The sequence below is a fragment of the Oncorhynchus nerka genome, linkage group LG12, assembly GCF_034236695.1.
Source record: "Oncorhynchus nerka isolate Pitt River linkage group LG12, Oner_Uvic_2.0, whole genome shotgun sequence".
Lineage (NCBI taxonomy): Eukaryota > Metazoa > Chordata > Actinopteri > Salmoniformes > Salmonidae > Oncorhynchus > Oncorhynchus nerka.
The window spans coordinates 92,866,455-92,890,336 of record NC_088407.1 but is presented as its reverse complement, the minus strand read 5'-3'; the positions used below and the strand labels follow the sequence as shown (position 1 = coordinate 92,890,336).

The following is a 23,882-nucleotide window of genomic DNA, read 5'->3' as shown; positions in this document are numbered from 1 at the left end:
AACGTTGGCCTGTATGTTTTGATGTTTAATACATTGTAAGGCTGCATGATGAGACACTAATGATGATTTGGGAAAAAGTATGTTGAAATGCATGAGCTCTGTTTTTTTTTTTGGCAAGCTGTACACACTACATCAGTCATAGTTTGACAAGCACTTGATTATGCCTCGAATTTCACGGTGGCATCCCCTTTGTGACCGTAATGCACCCTAAAAAAAAGACATTACTTTGTGGCTAGTGGCTGCTGTGCCCTTCTCCCTGAGTGCTGCATTCTGCCCTTCTCCCTGAGCACTCCGAAGCACCTCTCACTCACACGGCTCTCCATCATGTGATCGGGTCTTTCTCACAGGCTACAAGTGAAGACCGACACATCAGGGACGCAACTGCACACCTCCTTATCCAATTCCAAGGTCCATATTGAAGATATCGGAAGAACTGTCCACATTTACTTTTCGTCAGCCAACAAGATGAGTAGTCCTAACGAACAGCAAAAGCACTAGCTCTGTCTATTTACTATCCCCATTGTACAAAAGTTTACCTATTCTGTGCGAGAAATAAATATTCCAGACATAGTCTGGGACAGATGTGGGATGCGATAGATCCCAAATGAATACAACCTCTAGAATAAAAACATTAATGAAAAATTCCGCAATGTGGCTTGAGGCAACCGATCAGAACGTTTAGCTTAAAATGTGGATAACGTATTAGGCTATTTCTTCACATTATAACCACAGTGATTTGCACATGGTAGTAGGCGCTAAGCGCAAATGTTCCATTAGCGGAAAACACCATTATCAAAACTAACCACAAATGCGGTTATGCATGTAATGCTTTTATTATAAAGGTGCATTTCTATGGTGAACATTATCTTCCCCAAACTTGAGACTCACACGCTGTTTATGTATGTAGTTAGGCTCGACACCCGTTGTAAAGCAGATTAATGTGCTTCATTTTAAGAAGTTATTTGGCTACTTTAGTTGTGATACAAACCATATTAAAACATATAGGCCTATGGCCTAGGCTAGGTGAGGTGGAAGCCCCTCCTTCCTCGCTGGAAGCCCCTCCTTCCACAGGTGATAAGCGTGAGGCTCAGATTCATAACTTAAATGTATAAAAGATAGCCGTTTTGCAGACTCCAACCCAATTATTATTTAACTGAATGAATCCGCTATCATTTCTTATAACCGATCCGCAAGCAATCAAACAAGCGAAATGTCATTATAGGGTCAAAGTGGAGTTGTAATTCAACGGCTCAGACAATGAGACTTATGTGGCAGTGTCTACAGGCAATTACGGACTACAAAAATAAAATCAGACTAACTAAACACCTTCTTTGCCCGCTTTGAGGATAATACAGTGCCACCGACGTGGCCCACTAACAGGGACTGCGGACCCCCACTCTCTGAGCTAAACCACTCTGTGCCATAACTGATAATATTAAAGTGAGGTAGCCGTTCTGAGTGTATATCTGATTCTACCTTATAGATTTGTCTTCCCGAAGCTGGTGGAGCAGTGCAGCCAAGGTATAGTGAGTACGGTCGTCTTCACTGGACCGGCAGCAGAACAGAAGAACCCTCTCCTCCAAACCGTACAGCAGCTGATCCGGTCAGCCAATCCCAACGCTGTCTTCATCCTGGCAGAGAGAGGAGCCGTTACCAGGTAGATTAGCCCAATGAAGTCTAAACTCATTTCTGTCTTAATCTTTCAGTAATTCTCTTGGTTCCTTGCGTAACAATGCATCATTCCCTTCTATAGGAATGAGGATGTGAAGATGATTTTGTCTGAGAGCAGCTTCTCTGAGGCGCAGATGATGAGAGCACGCTACCTGCTCTACCCTGGCTGGTAAGATGATCTCTCCTTCTCCTCTCCCTCTCTCCACCTCTATCTCTCGCTCCTTCCCCTCTCTCTCCTTCCCCTTGATTTCTCCTCTCCTTCTCTCCTCTCCCTCTCTTCCACCTCTCTCTCCTCTCCTTCTCTCCATCTCCCCTCCATTTATTTTGTTTTATATTTATGTGATCTACAGTGGCTTGTGAAAGGATTCACCCCCTATTTTGTTATCCTACAACCTGGAATAAAACATTTTGTGGGGTTTGTATCATTTGATTTACACAACATGCCTACCACTTTGAAGATGCAAAATATGTTTTAATTTGAAACAAACATGAAATAATACCAAAAATACAGAAAACTTGAGCGTGCATAACTATTCACCCCCTCCAAGTCAATACTTTGTAGAGCCACCTTTTGCAACAATTACAGCTGCAAGTCTCTTGGGGTGTGTCTCTATAAGCTTGGCACATCTAGCCCCTGGGATTGTTGCCCATTCTTCAAGTTCAAGTTGGATGGGTTCCGCTGGTGTACAGCGATCTTTAAGTCATACCACAGATTCTCAATTGGATTGAGGTCTGGGCGTTGACTAGGCCATTCCAATACATTTAAATGTTTCCCCTTAAACCATTCAAGTGTTGCTTTAGCAGTATGCTTAGGGTGAACCTCCTTCCCAGTCTCAAATCTCTGGAAGACTGAAACAAGTTTCCCTGAAGAATTTCTGTGTATTTAGCACCATCCATCATCCTTCAATTCTGACCAGTTTCCCAGTCCCTGCCGATGGAAAAACATTCCCACAGCATGGGGATGGTGTCCTCGGGGTGATTAGAGGTGTTGGGTTTGCTCCAGACATAGCGTTTTCCTTGCTGGTCAAAAAGCTCAACTTTAGTCTCATCTGACCAGAGTACCTTCTTCCATATGTTTGTGGAGTCTCCCACGTTTGCTTATTTCTTTCTTTAAGCAATGGCTTTTTTTCTGGCCACTCTTCCGTAAAGCCCAGCTATATGTTCTGTGATTTTTGGTGGGCGGCCCTCTCTTGGCAAGTTTGTTGTGGTGCCATATTCTTTCCATTTTTTAATAATGGATATAACTTCTTACGGGCAGGTGGGACGGTAGCGTCCTACCTGGCCAACATCCGGTGAAATTGCAGAGCGCGAAATTCAAATTACAGAAATTGAAATATTTTACATTCATGAAAATACAAGTGTCATACATCAAAATAAAGCTTAACTTCTTGTTAATCCAGCCGCTGTGTCAGATTTCAAAAAGGCTTTACGGCGAAAGCACACCATGCGATTATCTGAGGACAGCGCCCCGCATACAAAAGCATGAAAAACATATTTCAACCAGGCAGGTGCGCCACTAAAGTCAGAAATAGCGATATAATAATTGCCTTACCTTTGAAGGTCTCCTTCTGTTGGCACTCCAAAAGGGTCCCAGCTACATCACAAATGGTCCTTTTGTTCAATAAAGTCCTTCTTTATATCCCCAAAACTCAGTTAACTGGCACGCTTCATTCAATAATCCACCGGTTTCCCTCCATCAAAATGCATACAAAATGAATCCCAAACGTTACCAATAAACTTGTCCAAACAAGTCAAACAACGTTAATAATCAAACCTCCGGTACCTTAATACGTAAATAAATGATCAAATTTAAGACTGAGAATCGTTATTGCCTTACCATTGATAAACAACAAAGAACGCACTCTCATCCACGTGCATGAAAACACTACAGCCTAAATGGGAGCCACTTAGAAAAACTACAAATTCTAGCTAATTCTTCCAAAAACAAGCCTGAAACTCTTTCTAAAGACTGTTGACATCTAGTGGAAGCCCTAGGAACTGCAATATGGGTGGATTTTGCCTCATAATAAACATGACAGCCATTGGAAACAGTGGTAGGCTGATTTTATTTTTATGGTTTGTCCTCTGGGTTTCGCCTGCCATATCAGTTCTGTTATATTCACAGACACTATTTTAACAGTTTTAGAAACTTTAGAGTGTTTTCTATCCAATACTACATGCATATGCATATCCTAGCTTCTGGGCCTGAGTAACAGGCAGTTCAGCTACCAGCCTGGTTCGTCCTACTGTAGCAGACACTACCAGCCTGGTTCCTCCTACTGTAACAGACCACTACCAGCCTGGTTCCTCCTACTGTAGCAGACACTACCAGCCTGGTTCCTCCTACTGTAACAGACACTACCAGCCTGGTACCTCCTACTGTAACAGACCACTACCAGCCTGGTACCTCCTACTGTAACAGACCACTACCAGCCTGGTTCCTCCTACTGTAACAGACCACTACCAGCCTGGTTCCTCCTACTGTAGCAGACCACTACCAGCCTGGTTCCTCCTACTGTAGCAGACACTACCAGCCTGGTTCCTCCTACTGTAACAGACACTACCAGCCTGGTTCCTCCTACTGTAACAGACCACTACCAGCCTGGTTCCTCCTACTGTAACAGACACTACCAGCCTGGTTCCTCCTACTGTAGCAGACACTACCAGCCTGGTTCCTCCTACTGTAACAGACCACTACCAGCCTGGTTCCTTCTACTGTAGCAGACACTACCAGCCTGGTTCTTCCTACTGTAGCAGACCACTACCAGCCTGGTTCCTCCTACTGTAACAGACCACTACCAGCCTGGTTCCTCCTACTGTAACAGACCACTACCAGCCTGGTTCCTCCTACTGTAACAGACACTACCAGCCTGGTTCCTCCTACTGTAGCAGACCACTACCAGCCTGGTTCCTCCTACTGTAGCAGACACTACCAGCCTGGTTCCTCCTACTGTAGCAGACACTACCAGCCTGGTTCCTCCTACTGTAGCAGACCACTACCAGCCTGGTTCCTCCTACTGTAACAGACCACTACCAGCCTGGTTCCTCCTACTGTAACAGACCACTACCAGCCTGGTTCCTCCTACTGTAGCAGACCACTACCAGCCTGGTTCCTCCTACTGTAGCAGACCACTACCAGCCTGGTTCCTCCTACTGTAGCAGACACTACCAGCCTGGTTCCTCCTACTGTAGCAGACCACTACCAGCCTGGTTCCTCCTACTGTAGCAGACACTACCAGCCTGGTTCCTCCTACTGTAGCAGACACTACCAGCCTGGTTCCTCCTACTGTAGCAGACACTACCAGCCTGGTTCCTCCTACTGTAGCAGACCACTACCAGCCTGGTTCCTCCTACTGTAACAGACCACTACCAGCCTGGTTCCTCCTACTGTAGCAGACCACTACCAGCCTGGTTCCTCCTACTGTAACAGACCACTACCAAGCTGTTGGCCAGGCGGTTGCCATGTACACAGACTGGCTGGGCTCTACCTCTGGACCAGTCCATTTAGACACCTTATGACACCTCAGTGGTCACTATGCCTCATTAGAAGTGTTTCTAGCAGCAGCTTAGAAAACACGGGCTATCTACTCTATCAAACGTGCATGAATGCCCGTCACAAGGTCTGATGTCTGTGTGTATTTCAGGTGTAAAGGCCTGTTCAGCAGTGGTTGTGGGTCCCTGTCTTTGGGCCACCAGTATGTGATGTTCAACCTTCCCCTGGAGAGACCTCTGTTTCTGAAACACTGTAAAGGTAAGAACACCCTAATAATTACATCAGTCAATCAAGTGGAACACGTGAAGACCTTTCTCTTCTGATATGGAGAGCACCAAGTGACTGCAGTCTGAGTTGTCATGACATGGCACATGTTCCTAAAACATTTCCAGTACAATAGCATTGGAATTATTTAATTATATCAAATCAAATTTTGAAATCAAATTTTAAAATCAAATTTTACTTGTCACGTGCCGAATACAGCAGATATTAAGAAAGAAAAATAATTCATTAAGAAAGAAAATAAATTAAGAATTAAGAAAGAAAATAATTTGTTGAAAAATAAGGAAATAGTAGCACAAGTCAATAACAATACTGAGACCATAGACTAGATGTACCAGTCAATAACACTACTGAGACCATAGACTAGATGTACCAGTCAATAACACTACTGAGACCATAGACTAGATATACCAGTCAATAACAATACTGAGACCATAGACTAGATGTACCAGTCAGTAACAATACTGAGACCATAGACTAGATGTACCAGTCAGTAACAATACTGAGACCATAGACTAGATCTACCAGTCAGTAACAATACTGAGACCATAGACTAGATGTACCAGTCAGTAACAATACTGAGACCATAGACTAGATGTACCAGTCAATAACAATACTGAGACCATAGACTAGATGTACCAGTCAGTAACAATACTGAGACCATAGACTAGATGTACCAGTCAGTAACAATACTGAGACCATAGACTAGATGTACCAGTCAATAACAATACTGAGACCATAGACTAGATGTACCAGTCAGTAACAATACTGAGACCATAGACTAGATGTACCAGTCAATAACAATACTGAGACCATAGACTAGATGTACCAGTCAGTAACAATACTGAGACCATAGACTAGATGTACCAGTCAGTAACAATACTGAGACCATAGACTAGATGTACCAGTCAGTAACAATACTGAGACCATAGACTAGATGTACCAGTCAGTAACAATACTGAGACCATATACTAGATATACCAGTCAATAACACTACTGAGACCATAGACTAGATGTACCATCAATAACACTACTGAGACCATAGACTAGATGTACCAGTCAGTAACAATACTGAGACCATAGACTAGATGTACCAGTCAGTAACAATACTGAGACCATAGACTAGATGTACCATCAATAACAATACTGAGACCATAGACTAGATGTACCATCAATAACACTACTGAGACCATAGACTAGATGTACCAGTCAGTAACAATACTGAGACCATAGACTAGATGTACCAGTCAGTAACAATACTGAGACCATAGACTAGATGTACCATCAATAACAATACTGAGACCATAGACTAGATGTACCATCAATAACAATACTGAGACCATAGACTAGATGTACCATCAATAACACTACTGAGACCATAGACTAGATGTACCAGTCAGTAACAATACTGAGACCATAGACTAGATGTACCAGTCAGTAACAATACTGAGACCATAGACTAGATGTACCATCAATAACAATACTGAGACCATAGACTAGATGTACCAGTCAATAACACTACTGAGACCATAGACTAGATGTACCATCAATAACACTACTGAGACCATAGACTAGATGTACCAGTCAGTAACAATACTGAGACCATAGACTAGATGTACCAGTCAGTAACAATACTGAGACCATAGACTAGATGTACCAGTCAATAACAATACTGAGACCATAGACTAGATGTACCAGTCAATAACAATACTGAGACCATAGACTAGATGTACCAGTCAGTAACAATACTGAGACCATAGACTAGATATACCAGTCAGTAACACTACTGAGACCATAGACTAGATGTACCAGTCAATACTGAGACCATAGACTAGATGTACCAGTCAATACTGAGACCATAGACTAGATGTACCAGTCAATACTGAGACCATAGACTAGATGTACCAGTCAATACTGAGACCATAGACTAGATGTACCAGTCAATACTGAGACCATAGACTAGATGTACCAGTCAATAACACTACTGAGACCATAGACTAGATGTACCAGTCAGTAACAATACTGAGACCATAGACTAGATGTACCAGTCAATAACACTACTGAGACCATAGACTAGATGTACCAGTCAGTAACAATACTGAGACCATAGACTAGATGTACCAGTCAGTAACAATACTGAGACCATAGACTAGATGTACCAGTCAATACTGAGACCATAGACTAGATGTACCAGTCAGTAACAATACTGAGACCATAGACTAGATATACCAGTCAGTAACAATACTGAGACCATAGACTAGATGTACCAGTCAGTAACAATACTGAGACCATAGACTAGATGTACCAGTCAGTAACAATACTGAGACCATAGACTAGATGTACCAGTCAATAACACTACTGAGACCATAGACTAGATGTACCAGTCAATACTGAGACCATAGACTAGATGTACCAGTCAATACTGAGACCATAGACTAGATGTACCAGTCAATACTGAGACCATAGACTAGATGTACCAGTCAATACTGAGACCATAGACTAGATGTACCAGTCAATACTGAGACCATAGACTAGATGTACCAGTCAATACTGAGACCATAGACTAGATGTACCAGTCAATACTGAGACCATAGACTAGATGTACCAGTCAATAACACTACTGAGACCATAGACTAGATGTACCAGTCAGTAACAATACTGAGACCATAGACTAGATATACCATCAATAACAATACTGAGACCATAGACTAGATGTACCAGTCAATAACACTACTGAGACCATAGACTAGATGTACCATCAATAACACTACTGAGACCATAGACTAGATGTACCAGTCAATACTGAGACCATAGACTAGATGTACCAGTCAATACTGAGACCATAGACTAGATGTACCAGTCAATACTGAGACCATAGACTAGATGTACCAGTCAATACTGAGACCATAGACTAGATGTACCAGTCAATACTGAGACCATAGACTAGATGTACCAGTCAATACTGAGACCATAGACTAGATGTACCAGTCAATACTGAGACCATAGACTAGATGTACCAGTCAATAACACTACTGAGACCATAGACTAGATGTACCAGTCAGTAACAATACTGAGACCATAGACTAGATGTACCATCAATAACAATACTGAGACCATAGACTAGATGTACCAGTCAATAACACTACTGAGACCATAGACTAGATGTACCATCAATAACACTACTGAGACCATAGACTAGATGTACCAGTCAGTAACAATACTGAGACCATAGACTAGATGTACCAGTCAGTAACAATACTGAGACCATAGACTAGATGTACCAGTCAATAACAATACTGAGACCATAGACTAGATGTACCAGTCAATAACAATACTGAGACCATAGACTAGATGTACCAGTCAGTAACAATACTGAGACCATAGACTAGATGTACCAGTCAGTAACAATACTGAGACCATAGACTAGATGTACCAGTCAGTAACAATACTGAGACCATAGACTAGATGTACCAGTCAGTAACAATACTGAGACCATAGACTAGATGTACCAGTCAATAACAATACTGAGACCATAGACTAGATGTACCAGTCAATACTGAGACCATAGACTAGATGTACCAGTCAATACTGAGACCATAGACTAGATGTACCAGTCAATACTGAGACCATAGACTAGATGTACCAGTCAATACTGAGACCATAGACTAGATGTACCAGTCAATAACACTACTGAGACCATAGACTAGATGTACCAGTCAGTAACAATACTGAGACCATAGACTAGATGTACCAGTCAATAACACTACTGAGACCATAGACTAGATGTACCAGTCAGTAACAATACTGAGACCATAGACTAGATGTACCAGTCAGTAACAATACTGAGACCATAGACTAGATGTACCAGTCAATACTGAGACCATAGACTAGATGTACCAGTCAGTAACAATACTGAGACCATAGACTAGATATACCAGTCAGTAACAATACTGAGACCATAGACTAGATGTACCAGTCAGTAACAATACTGAGACCATAGACTAGATGTACCAGTCAATAACACTACTGAGACCATAGACTAGATGTACCAGTCAGTAACAATACTGAGACCATAGACTAGATGTACCAGTCAGTAACAATACTGAGACCATAGACTAGATATACCAGTCAGTAACAATACTGAGACCATAGACTAGATGTACCAGTCAATAACACTACTGAGACCATAGACTAGATGTACCAGTCAGTAACACTACTGAGACCATAGACTAGATGTACCAGTCAATAACAATACTGAGACCATAGACTAGATGTACCAGTCAATAACACTACTGAGACCATAGACTAGATGTACCAGTCAATAACACTACTGAGACCATAGACTAGATGTACCAGTCAATAACAATACTGAGACCATAGACTAGATGTACCAGTCAGTAACAATACTGAGACCATAGACTAGATGTACCAGTCAATAACACTACTGAGACCATAGACTAGATATACCAGTCAATAACACTACTGAGACCATAGACTAGATGTACCATCAATAACACTACTGAGACCATAGACTAGATGTACCAGTCAGTAACAATACTGAGACCATAGACTAGATGTACCAGTCAGTAACAATACTGAGACCATAGACTAGATGTACCAGTCAATAACACTACTGAGACCATAGACTAGATGTACCAGTCAGTAACAATACTGAGACCATAGACTAGATGTACCAGTCAGTAACAATACTGAGACCATAGACTAGATGTACCAGTCAGTAACACTACTGAGACCATAGACTAGATGTACCAGTCAATAACAATACTGAGACCATAGACTAGATGTACCAGTCGATAACACTACTGAGACCATAGACTAGATGTACCAGTCAATACTGAGACCATAGACTAGATGTACCAGTCAGTAACAATACTGAGACCATAGACTAGATGTACCATCAATAACAATACTGAGACCATAGACTAGATGTACCAGTCAATAACACTACTGAGACCATAGACTAGATATACCAGTCAATAACACTACTGAGACCATAGACTAGATATACCAGTCAGTAACAATACTGAGACCATAGACTAGATATACCAGTCAGTAACAATACTGAGACCATAGACTAGATGTACCAGTCAATAACACTACTGAGACCATAGACTAGATGTACCAGTCAGTAACAATACTGAGACCATAGACTAGATGTACCAGTCAGTAACAATACTGAGACCATAGACTAGATGTACCAGTCAATACTGAGACCATAGACTAGATGTACCAGTCAGTAACAATACTGAGACCATAGACTAGATATACCAGTCAGTAACAATACTGAGACCATAGACTAGATGTACCAGTCAGTAACAATACTGAGACCATAGACTAGATGTACCAGTCAATAACACTACTGAGACCATAGACTAGATGTACCAGTCAGTAACAATACTGAGACCATAGACTAGATGTACCAGTCAGTAACAATACTGAGACCATAGACTAGATATACCAGTCAGTAACAATACTGAGACCATAGACTAGATGTACCAGTCAATAACACTACTGAGACCATAGACTAGATGTACCAGTCAGTAACACTACTGAGACCATAGACTAGATGTACCAGTCAATAACAATACTGAGACCATAGACTAGATGTACCAGTCAATAACACTACTGAGACCATAGACTAGATGTACCAGTCAATAACACTACTGAGACCATAGACTAGATGTACCAGTCAATAACAATACTGAGACCATAGACTAGATGTACCAGTCAATAACACTACTGAGACCATAGACTAGATGTACCAGTCGATAACACTACTGAGACCATAGACTAGATGTACCAGTCAATACTGAGACCATAGACTAGATGTACCAGTCAGTAACAATACTGAGACCATAGACTAGATGTACCATCAATAACAATACTGAGACCATAGACTAGATGTACCAGTCAATAACACTACTGAGACCATAGACTAGATATACCAGTCAATAACACTACTGAGACCATAGACTAGATATACCAGTCAGTAACAATACTGAGACCATAGACTAGATATACCAGTCAGTAACAATACTGAGACCATAGACTAGATGTACCAGTCAATAACAATACTGAGACCATAGACTAGATGTACCATCAATAACACTACTGAGACCATAGACTAGATGTACCAGTCAATAACACTACTGAGACCATAGACTAGATGTACCAGTCAGTAACAATACTGAGACCATAGACTAGATGTACCAGTCAATAACACTACTGAGACCATAGACTAGATGTACCAGTCAGTAACAATACTGAGACCATAGACTAGATGTACCAGTCAATAACACTACTGAGACCATAGACTAGATGTACCAGTCAGTAACAATACTGAGACCATAGACTAGATGTACCATCAATAACAATACTGAGACCATAGACTAGATGTACCAGTCAATAACACTACTGAGACCATAGACTAGATGTACCAGTCAATAACAATACTGAGACCATAGACTAGATGTACCAGTCAATACTGAGACCATAGACTAGATATACCAGTCAATACTGAGACCATAGACTAGATGTACCAGTCAATACTGAGACCATAGACTAGATGTACCAGTCAATACTGAGACCATAGACTAGATGTACCAGTCAGTAACAATACTGAGACCATAGACTAGATGTACCAGTCAATACTGAGACCATAGACTAGATGTACCAGTCAATAACAATACTGAGACCATAGACTAGATGTACCAGTCAATAACACTACTGAGACCATAGACTAGATGTACCAGTCAATAACACTACTGAGACCATAGACTAGATGTACCAGTCAATAACAATACTGAGACCATAGACTAGATGTACCAGTCAGTAACAATACTGAGACCATAGACTAGATGTACCAGTCAATAACACTACTGAGACCATAGACTAGATATACCAGTCAATAACACTACTGAGACCATAGACTAGATGTACCATCAATAACACTACTGAGACCATAGACTAGATGTACCAGTCAGTAACAATACTGAGACCATAGACTAGATGTACCAGTCAGTAACAATACTGAGACCATAGACTAGATGTACCAGTCAGTAACACTACTGAGACCATAGACTAGATGTACCAGTCAATAACAATACTGAGACCATAGACTAGATGTACCAGTCGATAACACTACTGAGACCATAGACTAGATGTACCAGTCAATACTGAGACCATAGACTAGATGTACCAGTCAGTAACAATACTGAGACCATAGACTAGATGTACCATCAATAACAATACTGAGACCATAGACTAGATGTACCAGTCAATAACACTACTGAGACCATAGACTAGATATACCAGTCAATAACACTACTGAGACCATAGACTAGATATACCAGTCAGTAACAATACTGAGACCATAGACTAGATATACCAGTCAGTAACAATACTGAGACCATAGACTAGATGTACCAGTCAATAACACTACTGAGACCATAGACTAGATGTACCAGTCAGTAACAATACTGAGACCATAGACTAGATGTACCAGTCAGTAACAATACTGAGACCATAGACTAGATGTACCAGTCAATACTGAGACCATAGACTAGATGTACCAGTCAGTAACAATACTGAGACCATAGACTAGATATACCAGTCAGTAACAATACTGAGACCATAGACTAGATGTACCAGTCAGTAACAATACTGAGACCATAGACTAGATGTACCAGTCAATAACACTACTGAGACCATAGACTAGATGTACCAGTCAGTAACAATACTGAGACCATAGACTAGATGTACCAGTCAGTAACAATACTGAGACCATAGACTAGATATACCAGTCAGTAACAATACTGAGACCATAGACTAGATGTACCAGTCAATAACACTACTGAGACCATAGACTAGATGTACCAGTCAGTAACACTACTGAGACCATAGACTAGATGTACCAGTCAATAACAATACTGAGACCATAGACTAGATGTACCAGTCAGTAACAATACTGAGACCATAGACTAGATGTACCAGTCAGTAACAATACTGAGACCATAGACTAGATGTACCAGTCAATAACACTACTGAGACCATAGACTAGATATACCAGTCAATAACACTACTGAGACCATAGACTAGATGTACCATCAATAACAATACTGAGACCATAGACTAGATGTACCAGTCAGTAACACTACTGAGACCATAGACTAGATGTACCAGTCAATAACAATACTGAGACCATAGACTAGATGTACCAGTCGATAACACTACTGAGACCATAGACTAGATGTACCAGTCAATACTGAGACCATAGACTAGATGTACCAGTCAGTAACAATACTGAGACCATAGACTAGATGTACCATCAATAACAATACTGAGACCATAGACTAGATGTACCAGTCAATAACACTACTGAGACCATAGACTAGATATACCAGTCAATAACACTACTGAGACCATAGACTAGATATACCAGTCAGTAACAATACTGAGACCATAGACTAGATATACCAGTCAGTAACAATACTGAGACCATAGACTAGATATACCAGTCAATAACACTACTGAGACCATAGACTAGATGTACCAGTCAATAACACTACTGAGACCATAGACTAGATGTACCAGTCAGTAACAATACTGAGACCATAGACTAGATGTACCAGTCAATAACACTACTGAGACCATAGACTAGATGTACCAGTCAGTAACAATACTGAGACCATAGACTAGATGTACCATCAATAACAATACTGAGACCATAGACTAGATGTACCAGTCAGTAACACTACTGAGACCATAGACTAGATGTACCAGTCAGTAACAATACTGAGACCATAGACTAGATGTACCAGTCAATAACAATACTGAGACCATAGACTAGATGTACCAGTCAATAACAATACTGAGACCATAGACTAGATGTACCAGTCAATAACAATACTGAGACCATAGACTAGATGTACCAGTCAATACTGAGACCATAGACTAGATGTACCAGTCAGTAACACTACTGAGACCATAGACTAGATGTACCATCAATAACAATACTGAGACCATAGACTAGATGTACCAGTCAGTAACACTACTGAGACCATAGACTAGATGTACCAGTCAGTAACAATACTGAGACCATAGACTAGATGTACCAGTCAATAACAATACTGAGACCATAGACTAGATGTACCAGTCAATAACAATACTGAGACCATAGACTAGATGTACCAGTCAATACTGAGACCATAGACTAGATGTACCAGTCAGTAACACTACTGAGACCATAGACTAGATGTACCAGTCAATAACAATACTGAGACCATAGACTAGATGTACCAGTCAATAACACTACTGAGACCATAGACTAGATGTACCAGTCAATAACAATACTGAGACCATAGACTAGATATACCAGTCAATAACAATACTGAGACCATAGACTAGATGTACCAGTCAATAACAATACTGAGACCATAGACTAGATGTACCATCAATAACAATACTGAGACCATAGACTAGATGTACCAGTCGATACTGAGACCATAGACTAGATGTACCAGTCAGTAACAATACTGAGACCATAGACTAGATGTACCAGTCAATACTGAGACCATAGACTAGATGTACCAGTCAGTAACAATATGTTACTGTGTGAGCGTATGTAGTGTGTGTGTGAGCGTATGTAGTGTGTGTGTGTGTGAGCGTATGTAGTGTGTGTGTGTGAGCGTATGTAGTGTGTGTGTGTGAGCGTATGTAGTGTGTGTGTGTGTGTGTGAGCGTATGTAGTGTGTGTGTGTGAGCGTATGTAGTGTGTGTGTGTGTGAGCGTATGTAGTGTGTGTGTGTGAGCGTATGTAGTGTGTGAGCGTATGTAGTGTGTGTGTGTGTGTGTGAGCGTATGTAGTGTGTGCGTGTGAGCGTATGTAGTGTGTGTGTGTGAGCGTATGTAGTGTGTGAGCATATGTAGTGTGTGTCTGTGAGCGTATGTAGTGTGTGTGTGTGTGAGCGTATGTAGTGTGTGTGTGTGTGAGCGTATGTAGTGTGTGTGTGTGTGAGCGTATGTAGTGTGTGTGTGTGTGAGCGTATGTAGTGTGTGTGTGTGTGAGCGTATGTAGTGTGTGTGTGTGAGCGTATGTAGTGTGTGTGTGTGTGTGTGAGCGTATGTAGTGTGTGAGCGTATGTAGTGTGTGTGTGTGTGTGTGTGAGCGTATGTAGTGTGTGCGTGTGAGCGTATGTAGTGTGTGTGTGTGAGCGTATGTAGTGTGTGAGCATATGTAGTGTGTGTCTGTGAGCGTATGTAGTGTGTGTGTGTGTGAGCGTATGTAGTGTGTGTGTGTGTGTGAGCGTATGTAGTGTGTGTGTGTGAGCGTATGTAGTGTGTGTGTGTGTGAGCGTATGTAGTGTGTGTGTGTGTGAGCGTATGTAGTGTGTGTGTGTGTGTGTGAGCGTATGTAGTGTGTGTGTGTGTGTGTGAGCGTATGTAGTGTGTGAGCGTATGTAGTGTGTGTGTGTGTGTGAGCGTATGTAGTGTGTGCGTGTGAGCGTATGTAGTGTGTGTGTGTGAGCGTATGTAGTGTGTGTGTGAGAGCGTATGTAGTGTGTGTGTGTGAGCGTATGTAGTGTGTGTGTGTGAGCGTATGTAGTGTGTGTGTGTGAGCGTATGTAGTGTGTGTGTGAGGGCGCATAGAGCCAGTGCAAGACTGTCATTCAATTAAAAAAGGGGTCAATGTTAGCAGTCAGAGTAGCCATTAACTGTTCAGCAGTATCGGGGGAGATGTGCCTTATTTATTTATTTGATTTATTTCACCTTTATTTAGGCAGAAGCTAGAAGCTTTTAAGGATCCTTTTGGTCCAAGACTTGGCGCTCTGGTACCGCTTGCTGTGCAATTTTTAGGGTCTTCCTCTGACACCGCCTGGTATAGAGGTCTTGGATGGCAGGGAGATTGGCACGGTGATGTACTGGGCCGTACGCACTACCCTCTGTAGCGCCTTACGGTCAGATGCCAAAGCAGTTGCCATACCAGGCGGTGATGCAGCCAGTCAAGATGCTCTCAATGGCGCAGCTGTATAACTTTTCGAGGATCTATATAGTGTACAGTACAATGCTTAACCATGTATATTAAACAGTAGGATATTTTATACAGTTGAATATCCTACCAGTCTCTCTCTCTGCCCCCTAGCCTTCAAGTCAGCTCTGAGACCAAACCCTTTCAGAGGAAACGTCTACAACGTCTCGGGGAAGGTCCTCTTCTCTGGTAGGGTTTCTGTTATTCTCCCTCACTGACAATATACACAACATCACTCTGTGTAATGATGGTGATGATTGAGTAGAAATGTTTACTTGTACTACTTATCAATAATCATATAAGTATTATTTGAGATGTCTTCTGCCTTGTGTTCTAATACTAAATGCCAACATTTAACCTGTACTTGCATTCCCAGTTGTGAGTATTATTAGATAAAGGTTTGTCCTCAAGGCAAGCAGCACCAGCTGATGGTAGGAAACTGAGCTCCTTCACTCTCCACTGGTTTAGTTTGGTTGAGTAGTTTCTCCTCACTTTATTCATACAGACGTTTATGTGACGTTGTTGAATGAGGAGAGAGTGCAGAATGAAGAGAGAGCAGAATGAAGAGGGTGCAGAATGAAGAGAGAGCAGAATGAAGAGAGAGCAGAATGAAGAGAGAGCAGAATGAAGAGAGAGCAGAATGAAGAGAGAGCAGAATGAAGAGAGAGCAGAATGAAGAGAGAGCAGAATGAAGAGAGAGCAGAATGAAGAGAGAGCAGAATGAAGAGGGTGCAGAATGAAGAGAGAGCAGAATGAAGAGAGAGCAGAATGAAGAGAGAGCAGAATGAAGAGAGAGCAGAATGAAGAGAGAGCAGAATGAAGAGAGAGCAGAATGAAGAGAGAGCAGAATGAAGAGGGTGCAGAATGAAGAGAGAGCAGAATGAAGAGAGAGCAGAATGAAGAGGGTGCAGAATGAAGAGAGTGCAGAATGAAGAGAGAGCAGAATGAAGAGAGCAGAATGAAGGGTGCAGAATGAAGAGAGAGCAGAATGAAGAGAGTGCAGAATGAAGAGAGAGCAGAATGAAGAGAGTGCAGAATGAAGAGAGAGCAGAATGAAGAGAGAGCAGAATGAAGAGAGAGCAGAATGAAGAGAGAGCAGAATGAAGAGGGTGCAGAATGAAGAGGGTGCAGAATGAAGAGAGAGCAGAATGAAGAGAGAGCAGAATGAAGAGGGTGCAGAATGAAGAGGGTGCAGAATGAAGAGAGTGCAGAATGAAGAGAGAGCAGAATGAAGAGAGAGCAGAATGAAGAGGGTGCAGAATGAAGAGAGAGCAGAATGAAGAGGGTGCAGAATGAAGAGAGTGCAGAATGAAGAGAGTGCAGAATGAAGAGGGTGCAGAATGAAGAGAGAGCAGAATGAAGAGAGAGCAGAATGAAGAGAGAGCAGAATGAAGAGAGAGCAGAATGAAGAGAGAGCAGAATGAAGAGAGAGCAGAATGAAGAGAGTGCAGAATGAAGAGAGAGCAGAATGAAGAGAGAGCAGAATGAAGAGAGAGCAGAATGAAGAGAGAGCAGAATGAAGAGAGAGCAGAATGAAGAGAGTGCAGAATGAAGAGAGAGCAGAATGAAGAGAGAGCAGAATGAAGAGAGAGCAGAATGAAGAGAGAGCAGAATGAAGAGAGTGCAGAATGAAGAGAGTGCAGAATGAAGAGAGAGAGTGCAGAATGAAGAGAGAGCAGAATGAAGAGGGTGCAGAATGAAGAGAGAGCAGAATGAAGAGGGTGCAGAATGAAGAGAGTGCAGAATGAAGAGAGAGCAGAATGAAGAGAGAGCAGAATGAAGAGAGAGCAGAATGAAGAGAGAGAGTGCAGAATGAAGAGAGTGCAGAATGAAGAGAGTGCAGAATGAAGAGAGTGCAGAATGAAGAGAGTGCAGAATGAAGAGGGAGCAGAATGAAGAGAGAGCAGAATGAAGAGAGAGCAGAATGAAGAGAGTGCAGAATGAAGAGAGAGCAGAATGAAGAGAGAGCAGAATGAAGAGAGAGCAGAATGAAGAGAGTGCAGAATGAAGAGAGAGAGTGCAGAATGAAGAGAGTGCAGAATGAAGAGAGAGCAGAATGAAGAGAGAGCAGAATGAAGAGAGTGCAGAATGAAGAGAGAGCAGAATGAAGAGAGAGCAGAATGAAGAGAGAGCAGAATGAAGAGAGTGCAGAATGAAGAGAGAGCAGAATGAAGAGAGAGAATGAAGAGAGCAGAATGAAGAGAGAGCAGAATGAAGAGGGTGCAGAATGAAGAGAGAGCAGAATGAAGAGAGAGCAGAATGAAGAGAGAGCAGAATGAAGAGAGAGCAGAATGAAGAGGGTGCAGAATGAAGAGAGAGCAGAATGAAGAGAGAGCAGAATGAAGAGAGAGCAGAATGAAGAGAGAGCAGAATGAAGAGAGTGCAGAATGAAGAGAGAGCAGAATGAAGAGAGAGCAGAATGAAGAGAGAGCAGAATGAAGAGGGTGCGGAATGAAGAGAGAGCAGAATGAAGAGAGAGCAGAATGAAGAGAGTGCAGAATGAAGAGAGAGCAGAATGAAGAGAGAGCAGAATGAAGAGAGTGCAGAATGAAGAGAGAGCAGAATGAAGAGAGTGCAGAATGAAGAGAGTGCAGAATGAAGAGAGAGCAGAATGAAGAGAGAGCAGAATGAAGAGAGAGCAGAATGAAGAGAGAGCAGAATGAAGAGAGAGCAGAATGAAGAGAGAGCAGAATGAAGAGAGAGCAGATGCTTGTGGAAGTTGAATGATTCTGGAGCTGGTGGTCCTTGGCGTGTTCCTTACTAGTTTCTGTGAATTTTAAGTTACTGTCCATTGAATTTTGTTTATTCGTGTCTTCTATTGAATGTTCCATGTTGTTTGAGTCATTCTGGAGTTGGATCATGGATAGATGAATGGATGTTGTAGCACTGAACCCCTCCTCATCCTCAGCATGCTGTTTGGTATATGTAGCTGCCACAGTGGTAGGTCCATCAGACCAGTCATTAGGACCATCAGACAAATCAGTGAGATGCTGAGATATCTCCATGTTCTTCTCCAGACTCTGAGAGGATGATGGAGGTGAGCTACAACACTGTGAGTGGGAACCTCCGTATCACTCAGCAGCCCTTGGGGGACAGCCACCAGGGAGACCAGGAACCCCCTGGATGCTTCCTGCTGTTCCATGGAGTGGGATTGACACAGGAGGCCCTGAAGGACTGGCTGAGGATCTGTGTAAAACAGGTACAAGACTGACTGACCAACTACTGGAACTCACAGCTCATCTAACTGACCAACTACTGGAACTCACAGCTCATCTAACTGACCATCTAACTGGCCATCTAACTGACCATCTAACTGACCAACTACTGAAACTCACAGCTCATCTAACTGGCCATCTAACTGGCCATCCAACTGACCATCTAACTGGCCATCCAACTGACCATCTAACTGGCCATCCAACTGACCATCTAACTGGCCATCCAACTGACATTCTAACTGGCCATCTAACTGACCATCTAACGAACTCACAGCTCATCTAACTGACCACCTAACTGACCAGCTAACTGACCACCTAACTGACCATCTAACTGACCAGCTAACTGACCAACTAACTGACCATCTACTGGAACTCACAGCTCATCTAACTGACCATCTAACTGACCACCTAACTGGCCATCTAACTGACCACCTAACTGGCCATCTAACTGACCATCTAACTGACCATCTAACTGACCATCTAACTGACCATCTACTGGAACTCACAGCTCATCTAACTGACCATCTAACTGACCACCTAACTGACCATCTAACTGACCATCTAACGAACTCACAGCTCATCTAACTGACCAGCTAACTGACCAACTAACTGACCATCTAACTGACCATCTAACTGAACAACTACTGGAACTCACAGCTTATCTAACTGACCAACTAACTGACCATCTAACTGACCATCTACTGGAACTCACAGCTCATCTAACTGACCATCTAACTGACCACCTAACTGACCATCTAACTGACCATCTAACTGACCAACTACTGGAACTCACAGCTCATCTAACTGACCAACTAACTGACCATCTAACTGACCAACTACTGGAACTCACAGCTCATCTAACTGACCATCTAACTGGCCATCTTACTGACCATCTAACTGACCATCTAACTGGCCATCTTACTGACCATCCATCTGGCCAACTAACTGGCCATCTAACTGACCAACTACTGGAACTCACAGCTCATCTAACTGACCATCTAACTGGCCATCTAACTGACCATCTACTGGAACTCACAGCTCATCTAACTGACCATCTAACTGACCAACTACTGGAACTCACAGCTCATCTAACTGACCATATAACTGACCATCTAACTGACCATCTAACTGACCATCTAATTGACATCTAACTGACCAACTAACTGACAATCTAACTGACCACCTACTGGAACTCACAGCTCATCTAACTGACCAACTAACTGACCATCTAACTGACCAGCTAACTGACCAACTAACTGACCATCTAACTGACCATCTAACTGACCAACTACTGGAACTCACAGCTCATCTAACTGACCATCCAACTGGCCATCTAACTGACCACCTAACTGGCCACCTAACTGACCATCTAACTGACCATCTAACTGACCAACTACTGGAACTCACAGCTCATCTAACTGACCAACTACTGGAACTCACAGCTCATCTAACTGACCATCTAACTGACCAACTACTGGAACTCACAGCTCATCTAACTGACCACCTACTGGAACTCACAGCTCATCTAACTGGCCATCTAACTGACCATCTAACTGACCAACTAACTGACCACCTACTGGAACTCACAGCTCATCTAACTGACCACCTACTGGAACTCACAGCTCATCTAACTGGCCATCTACTGGAACTCACAGCTCATCTAACTGACCAACTACTGGAACTCACAGCTCATCTAACTGACCATCTAAGTGGCCATCCAACTGACCACCTAACTGGCCACCTAACTGGCCACCCAACTGACCACCTAACTGGCCATCCAACTGGCCATCCAACTGACCATCTAACTGACCACCTACTGGAACTCACAGCTCATCTAACTGACCAGCTAACTGACCAACTACTGGAACTCACAGCTCATCTAACTGACCAACTACTGGAACTCACAGCTCATCTAACTGACCAACTACTGGAACTCACAGCTCATCTAACTGACCACCTAACTGGCCATCCAACTGACCATCTAACTGGCCATCTAACTGGCCATCTAACTGACCATCTAACTGACCATCTAACGAACTCACAGCTCATCTAACTGGCCATCTAACTGACCATCCAACTGACCATCCAACTGGCCATCCAACTGACCATCTAACTGACCACCTAACTGACCACCTAACTGACCATCTAACTGACCAACTACTGGAACTCACAGCTCATCTAACTGACCAACTACTGGAACTCACAGCTCGTCTAACTGACCATCTACTGGAACTCACAGCTCATCTAACTGACCAACTACTGGAACTCACAGCTCATCTAACTGGCCATCTAACTGACCATCTAACTGACCAACTACTGGAACTCACAGCTCATCTAACTGACCATCTAACTGACCATCTAACTGGCCATCTAACTGACCATCTAACTGACCATCTAACTGACCAACTACTGGAACTCACAGCTCATCTAACTGACCATCTAACTGACCACCTAACTGACCATCTAACTGACCATCTAACTGACCAACTACTGGAACTCACAGCTCATCTAACTGACCAACTAACTGACCATCTAACTGACCAACTACTGGAACTCACAGCTCATCTAACTGACCATCTAACTGGCCATCTTACTGACCATCTAACTGACCATCTAACTGGCCATCTAACTGGCCATCTTACTGACCATCCATCTGGCCATCTAACTGGCCATCTAACTGACCAACTACTGGAACTCACAGCTCATCTAACTGGCCATCTAACTGGCCATCTTACTGACCATCCATCTGGCCATCTAACTGGCCATCTAACTGACCAACTACTGGAACTCACAGCTCATCTAACTGACCATCTAACTGACCATCTAACTGACCACCTACTGGAACTCACAGCTCATCTAACTGACCAGCTAACTGACCAACTAACTGACCATCTAACTGACCATCTAACTGACCAACTACTGGAACTCACAGCTCATCTAACTGACCAACTACTGGAACTCACCGCTCATCTAACTGACCATCTAACTGGCCATCTAACTGACCACCTAACTGGCCAACTACTGGAACTCACAGCTCATCTAACTGACCAACTACTGGAACTCACAGCTCATCTAACTGACCATCTAACTGACCAACTACTGGAACTCACAGCTCATCTAACTGACCACCTACTGGAACTCACAGCTCATCTAACTGGCCATCTAACTGACCATCTAACTGACCATCTAACTGACCACCTACTGGAACTCACAGCTCATCTAACTGACCACCTACTGGAACTCACAGCTCATCTAACTGACCATCTACTGGAACTCACAGCTCATCTAACTTACCACCTACTGGAACTCACAGCTCATCTAACTGACCAGCTAACTGACCAACTAACTGACCATCTAACTGACCAACTACTGGAACTCACAGCTCATCTAACTGACCAACTAATGGAACTCACAGCTCATCTAACTGACCATCTAACTGGCCATCTAACTGACCATCTAACTGGCCATCTATCTGACCATCTAACTGACCACCTACTGGAACTCACAGCTCATCTAACTGGCCATCTAACTGGCCATCCAACTGGCCATCTAACTGGCCATCTAACTGACCATCCAACTGGCCATCTAACTGGCCATCTAACTGACCATCTAACTGGCCATCCAACTGGCCACCTAACTGGCCACCTAACTGGCCATCTAACTGGCCATCTAACTGGCCATATAACTGACCATCTAACTGACCAACTACTGGAACTCACAGCTCATCTAACTGACCATCTACTGGAACTCACAGCTCATCTAACTGACCATCTAACTGACCAACTACTGGAACTCACAGCTCATCTAACTGACCACCTACTGGAACTCACATCTCATCTAACTGGCCATCTAACTGACCATCTAACTGACCAACTAACTGACCACCTACTGGAACTCACAGCTCATCTAACTGACCACCTACTGGAACTCACAGCTCATCTAACTGGCCATCTACTGGAACTCACAGCTCATCTAACTGACCAACTACTGGAACTCACAGCTCATCTAACTGACCATCTAAGTGGCCATCCAACTGACCACCTAACTGGCCACCTAACTGGCCACCCAACTGACCACCTAACTGGCCATCCAACTGGCCATCCAACTGACCATCTAACTGACCACCTACTGGAACTCACAGCTCATCTAACTGACCAGCTAACTGACCAACTAC

General features: G+C 42.8%; 1 protein-coding gene across 1 annotated transcript in view; it reads left to right on the top strand.

The window, feature by feature from the left end:
• Positions 1-23,882, top strand: part of dnaaf9 (dynein axonemal assembly factor 9) — a 140,907-nt gene that overhangs the window by 103,372 nt on the left and 13,653 nt on the right. Inside the window, exons 28-32 of the mRNA XM_065025980.1 lie at positions 1,484-1,657; positions 1,754-1,840; positions 5,316-5,422; positions 16,608-16,682; positions 19,511-19,692. Of these exons, the coding sequence (XP_064882052.1) occupies positions 1,484-1,657; positions 1,754-1,840; positions 5,316-5,422; positions 16,608-16,682; positions 19,511-19,692 (625 nt within the window). The remainder of the gene's footprint in view (positions 1-1,483; positions 1,658-1,753; positions 1,841-5,315; positions 5,423-16,607; positions 16,683-19,510; positions 19,693-23,882) is intronic.